Below are 6,452 nucleotides of genomic sequence, written 5' to 3'. Positions count from 1 at the left end.
CTGGCTGCCGAGCCTTTTACGTAACAAGAAAGTATATATGAAAGAATAACAGTGCGGAAGGGATTGGGGGGGGGGGGGGCTCTTGCGCTTCCTCCCCTTACCGGATTAGGCAGAGGGCTGGTCCCCAGGTGGGGGGCAGAGGAGGAAGCGGAGCGGCGCTGAGCGGAGCCTCCGCGGGCGGTGCGGGGCGGGCGGGGGCCGGGCGGGGGCCGGGCCGGGGCCGGGGCCGGGGCCGGGGCCGAGCGGGTCCATCCCGCCAGTGCCTGGCTCCGGCGGAAAGGAGAGGAGCCATTGCGCAAGGGGCCGGCGGGAGGGATGCGCTCGGCGCTGCCGTGGCCCCGCCGCCGCCCGCCGCACTGAGGAGGTGCCCGGAGGACAGCAGCTTCCACCGCCCCCCCCCGGCGGGGCACCCCCCGCCCCGGTACCCACTCCGCCCGGCTCCCCCCCTTCCCTCCCAGCCTCACCCCACCCTGCCCCATTCCCCTCCCTCCGCCAGATGACCACCGCGAGCGGCCAGCAGCGGCTGGAGCCCCCCGTCCCTCTCCGCTCCTGCAGCCCGGCTCCCGGAGCTCTCCAGATGAGCCGGCCGCCCTCCTCCGCCCTGGAGACCTCCACGTCCTCTTCCTCCACCTCCACCTCCTCCTCCTCCTCCTCCTCCTCGGCGGCGGCGGCGGCGTCCTCCAAGAGCAAGAAGGCCAGCTCGGGGCTGCGGCGGCCCGAGAAGCCTCCCTACTCCTACATCGCCCTCATCGTCATGGCCATCCAGAGCTCGCCCTCCAAGCGCCTGACCCTCAGTGAGATCTACCAGTTCCTGCAGGCCCGCTTCCCCTTCTTCCGCGGCTCCTACCAGGGCTGGAAGAATTCTGTGCGCCACAACCTCTCACTCAACGAGTGCTTCATCAAGCTGCCCAAGGGCCTGGGCCGCCCGGGCAAGGGCCACTACTGGACCATCGACCCGGCCAGCGAGTTCATGTTCGAGGAGGGCTCCTTCCGACGGCGGCCCCGCGGCTTCAGGAGGAAATGCCAGGCGCTGAAGCCCATGTACCGCATGATGAACGGGCTGGGCTTCGGCGCCTCCATCCTCCCGCAGGGCTTCGACTTCCAGGCGGCCCCCGCCTCCCTCGCCTGCCACTCCAACGGCTACAACCTCGACATGATGCCCAACGCCATGGCCAGCGGCTACGAGGGACTCAGCGGCGGCCACCACGTCCCGCACATGTCGCCCAATCCCGGCTCGACCTACATGGCCAGCTGCCCGGTGACTGCCAACGGGGACTATGGCCCCGACAGCAGCAGCAGCCCCGTGCCCTCCTCGCCGGCCATGGCGAGCGCCATCGAGTGCCACTCGCCCTACACGAGCCCTTCGGCTCACTGGACAGCCTCCGGGGCATCGCCCTACATAAAGCAGCAGGGCCTCCCCGCCGCCAACGCGGCCTCCTCCGGCCTCCACTCCGGCGTGCCCTCCTACTCCCTGGAGCAGGGCTACCTGCACCAGAGCCCCCGCGACGACCTCTCAGGTAGGGCCGGGAGCGGCGGGGGGCGGTGGGAGCGCGGCCCGGGGCACGGTGCCGCCTGCCCGCCCGCCCCGCTGGGGCGCCGCCGGGGGCTTCCGCGGAAAACGAGGGACCCCGAAGCGGCCGGCGCTGGGAAAACAGGGCTATTGCCTGCGTGAGGGAGGAAAGCAAGAGAGAGGATTGGAGCTGCCGTGTTGCGGGACACGGGTGTCTGAGGGGAGGTCTCGCTCTGGCTGGGCGCATCGCTCCCTTTAGCCCAGCAAAGGCTGCCCCGAGGAAAGCCCGGCTTCGTGCGGCCCCCCCGGGCCGCTGGCAAAATGTGCGCTCCGCCAGGAGCAGGGCGAGCGCAGCCCCCGCGGCCCCGGGCTGCCGCCTCGCTCGGCGGGGAGAGCCGCGAGGGAGCCCCGCCGCGCCGTTAAATCAAAGTCCGCGGAGGTTTGCAGCGGGAGTAATCGAAAAAGGTGTTAAATATTATCCCTAAAGCCCTGCGGGCTGAGGGGGAAAAAAAAAACCGCTAATCTTTAAAAATGCAAAAGAGATTAAAGGAGATCCAGTGTATTTCTGCAACCGGAGGGGAAAGAGTTTTCTGGGCTCTTTCTGCAGCCCCTCCCCGGCCGGTGATTACAGACAATGTCTGCTTAGAAAAATCCTAGCACAAAAATGGGTAAAAGATGTTGGGCTCTTACGGGGAAATTTTCCAAATAGCCCTTTTAAACGTGGGTCTCGGAGGTTAAGCAAACAAAGACAGTCTGGGCTGGACCACACCGAAGAGGATTTTAGCCTGACTTAACCCCTATGAGAGCGGGGTCTTGTTCAATTTTATGGGAATTTCAACAAGTAACAAATACAAGCGACCCTCTGCTCCGAGTCCCCTCCCGCCCTCTCCTTGGGCGCCTGTCAATCACTCTCCTGTCCTTCTCCGGGCCCCGCACCCTGCCCCGGCCTCCCCAAAGCCGGCTGCTGCCGCAGGGAGAGCGAGCTCGGAGCTTTTTCATCAGCGCGAAGAGGAGCTTGGGTGTCAGGGGAGAGGAGGGAGTCTCAGTCTTTGCTGCTGCAAGATTTGCTCCGTTTTTTCGGGGAACTGGCCCCAGTAAATAGTCTCGGTGCGGCGCCTAGGCAGAGGCAGCTAGGGAGCAGGTTCCCTGTTTTACCGGGGTTTCGGCACAGAGAGCGCAGGGCGTCCCGCAGGGCTGCTCCGTGCCCACGGCGCTCTGCTGCTGAATTTTACCTCCACTTTTCGGAGCTTCAGTTAGCTCTTCCACGTGGCTGGGTGATCAGGGCGAGACCGGAGCAGGCAGGCGGGTTCATAAGGGCATGTCCCGCCGAAATACGTACCTTTTGCCGTTCAAATATTCTGCTTTGATTTTTTGTTGTTATTACTTGGGCTTTTTGGTTTTATTTTCCTTTCCTTCTTTTCTTTCTTTTTAAAATTATTTTTGTGTGTGTTTATTTTACCTTTTGCGGATTCGTCGGCCTCTCCGCACAGGGGGCGCGGGGTCCGACCGCCCCACAAAGACACGCGTGGCCCGGGAGCGGGGTTTGCCAAGGCTGGATGGCGGATCCCCCCTCCGCCTGCGACAGACCCGAGATGGGAAAGGCGATTCCTGGAAGAGAAATTCCCAAGAATAACACTTAAAAAAAAAAAAAAAGGCAGAATGAGAGGAAGAGCTCGGGTTCCCCCTGAAGCTTCTCACCACAGTTTCCGAAGCTGAGATGGCTTAAATCCGAATAGTTTCAGTTCAAGGGAGGGATATACGCGCAGACAGACTGACAGACGCTTTTTAAATGTCGACGTATGAGCGTCTTTTTCCAGCAGCTCAGATTTAGTGCCACCAGTGCGCAAAACGGCTCGTCTCTGGTTATTTTGCACGGCCTCAGCTCTCGAGTCAGGATCTGGGCCCACGACTTTAGTGGAAGCCATTCCCATTCCTTGATTAGCTAAAAAAAAATTTTGCGCAGATCCACTCCTTATTTGTGTGTGCTGCACAAAATCTCGGCGGCACAAAAGTTATAGTAGGGAGAAAGGAGATGAGGAAAAACGACCCGAAGTCCTTCATTCGTAATTATTACCAGCAATAATCTTTCTCCTCCTCTCCCCACAAAAACAGTAGCAAGTGCATTTCACCTTTCCCTTTCTCTTAGCTAAATATAGAGCAAGTCGGTGGCAATCGCTGTTGATCGGTTAATAATCCTCTATTCACAACAGCGACCGGGTGGATTTAAAACTTTGAATTTGCGTCAGACCCAAGAATAAGAGAGGAAAGAAATTGAAAACAGGAGTGTCGGTTCTGCTAAAGGATTTTGAAGCTGGGGCGGGGGTCGGATTTTTTTCGCACACTATTAAATCCTGCTAAATGATTGAATCAGGATTGTAATAAAGTGCCCTGGTTTATGGTGAGCATACCAGCAGGGTTGTTAGAAAGCCTAGGAAATCCAGCGAAATAATCACTTTTATAAAGTGAGCGGTGCGGGGTGAAGTAGGGGGCAGCGCTCGGGGAGACGGGCTGTGCCGCCGCCCGCCGCCGCCTGCTCAGCGCGCCGGCCGCGCGCTGCCGCGACCCGGCTTTGCAGGGGAAACAGCGAAAGGGCTGCGCTCCGCCATGCCGGGGAAAGCTGCGGACGTTTCCCTCTTTTTGGCAACCCCTCCCCCTTTCTCTTTTTTTTGCTTTTTTTCAGTCAGATTTGACAGGATCCCACTAGCTGAGTTTGATACCCAAACGAAACCACAGCTCTTCCCCCCCCCCCCGGCTCCATCCTGCAGGCCTTGCTCAGGCAGTTCTCCTCTCCCCGTTGGTTCCAGTAGGACAGTGCGGGGTGTGTGTTTGGGGGCGGGGGGTTGATCTCCCACAAGGCCCTTAGACTGTGTCCCCCGACAAACTGCCCTAGGCTGTGGGAAATGAGAGCCGGAATTTGAAAGGTCATTTTTATGTCGGTGTCGGAGATGTACTTCTCTTGTTGCTGTTGATGGGTCCTAGAGTTGTCCTCAGTCTATATCTTACGTTTATGAAAGCACACGCCCGTATAGGCATGCACGCTCGTACACACACCTAAATAAATGCATTATCAATATACAAAGGTATCGTGGTTGGAATTGAACCTGCAGCCACACAAGTCAAGAGCAAAACCTCCCAGGAATGGGAGGGAGGAGGGGAAAGTGGGAGCAAAGATCGGAATCAGCCTCAAATATCTGCGGTGCATCCAGAAAAATATGCCTGTCGCATCCTGTCCTTGCATTCACACTACACATCTACACACACGCGCAAAGCCTGACCCAGCCCTGCACGCTGATAAACACGCACTCAGAGGGGCAGAGATACGCATGCTGGCATAGAAGAGATGCCCTGAAATGTGCGTGTAGCCGAGTGCAGCCAAACACGTGTGCACGGGCACGCATCCCCGCACACGTCGCCACACACAGCTTGTCTGTGCGCCACGCGCGGTTCGTACACACGCGTGTGTTCACGGTCTCGTACCTACCGGTCTGGGCGCAGAGAGAGCCGGGGGTTTACACGGGTCAGGGGTTTACATAGGCCGGGGGTGCAGCCCCGAGCAGAGCGGGGTGCACGCCACCTTCCTCGCTCGGGGGAGAGCAATTGGCCGCTCTTCCTGCCCGGTAACGGGGACCAGGCTTTCCCGAGGGAAGAGCCCGGTCCGGTCCAAGAAAGCCAGAGCAGAGCAGAGAGAGTAGCTCCCAAAGATTGCAGGGGGAAGCCGTGCCCGGCGGAAGGGGGGATTCATAAATATGTCAGTCCTACTGTGCGAAGCCTTTCCTCGATGCGGGCGAGGGAGAAAGGACTGCTCAGCCACAGCCGAGCTACCTGATTGCTGAGCAGCTTTTCTTGTTTCCTTCTCTTGCAGTGGGATTGCCTCGCTACCAGCATCACCCCTCTCCGGTGTGTGACAGGAAAGATTTTGTCCTCAATTTTAATGGCATTTCTTCTTTTCACCCTTCCGCTAGTGGATCTTACTACCACCACCACCACCATCAAAGCGTCTGTCAGGACATCAAGCCGTGCGTGATGTGAAGGCAGCGCCCCAACAGAGACAATCTGGTGGCAGTGAACAGAGCCGAAGTATAGACGGACCCACGCAGATAAAATATAATGTGCACTCTGATAGCATTGAATAGTACACGAGTCACTTAGCAAATTTACCTAAGGAAGCAGTGTTTTCGGTCCCCCTCCATTCCCTGAAGGACACGTACAGCTGATATAACACTTCAAAGCTCTGCCTAAAAAATTGCCTTGTGTGATGTGATGGGTTAGGCTGAGGCTCAGGTGTCCTTATGTCAGTCACGAAAACGCCTTTCCGTGTTCTCCTAGAGAATCAGGTTTGGGGAAAGTGAACAGTTCGATGTATTTTTTATACGAGAAATTGTCTTTGAATAGGAAAAAGCTCCCAACTCAGCACCTGCGAGGACTCCCCCTTCCGTTGTTGCGTTAGCGGGGAATTACGTTTTTTTTTTCTCCTCGAGCCCCTCCAAGGACACTTTTTACGGACTCCAGCACCGACCGATCGATATTATTAAAACAATATTTTTAGCCCTTTCGTGTATAGACTTTAAGAAAAGTTCATTTTTTCCAGTATTGCAGCAATACAACGTTTTGTTTTCTATTTTTACAAAAGTTGTTTTCTACCACAATATTTTAAAATAAATATTTTTAAATAAATCTCGTGTATACTCACACACTATTGCTTTAAAAGGAGAATATATTTGCACTTATGTATACTTTTTACAGTTTGCCGAAATATTTTGATGTACAAAATTTTTTTTCCAATAAAATGTATATAAACGAATGCGCACCGGACAGGCACTTCTTTCCCTCGGCTCCTTCTGAGAAACCTCCTCTACCCTTACAGCCCAGTTTGTTAAAGCTGCAAGCCCAGATCCTCTAGCCGCTGAAGGCAGGGGAGGAGAGTGAGCAGTTGACCTGAGGG

The 6,452-nt window shown here is 56.7% G+C and overlaps 1 protein-coding gene across 1 annotated transcript; it reads left to right on the top strand.

The window, feature by feature from the left end:
* The first annotated feature begins 431 nt into the window (after window positions 1-431).
* On the top strand, window positions 432-6,000 carry FOXF2 (forkhead box F2). The gene is made up of 2 exons (XM_067290785.1): window positions 432-1,517; window positions 5,373-6,000. Exons 1-2 carry the CDS (start codon window positions 497-499, stop codon window positions 5,537-5,539), a joined length of 1,188 nt encoding a protein of 395 aa, XP_067146886.1. The 5' UTR covers window positions 432-496; the 3' UTR covers window positions 5,540-6,000.
* The last annotated feature ends 452 nt before the right edge of the window (window positions 6,001-6,452 follow it).

Source organism: Apteryx mantelli, chromosome 2 (genome assembly GCF_036417845.1).
Source record: "Apteryx mantelli isolate bAptMan1 chromosome 2, bAptMan1.hap1, whole genome shotgun sequence".
NCBI classification, from domain to species: Eukaryota; Metazoa; Chordata; class Aves; order Apterygiformes; family Apterygidae; genus Apteryx; species Apteryx mantelli.
Note: the sequence above shows the minus strand (reverse complement) of the source record. Positions and strands in the feature narration are given on the sequence as shown.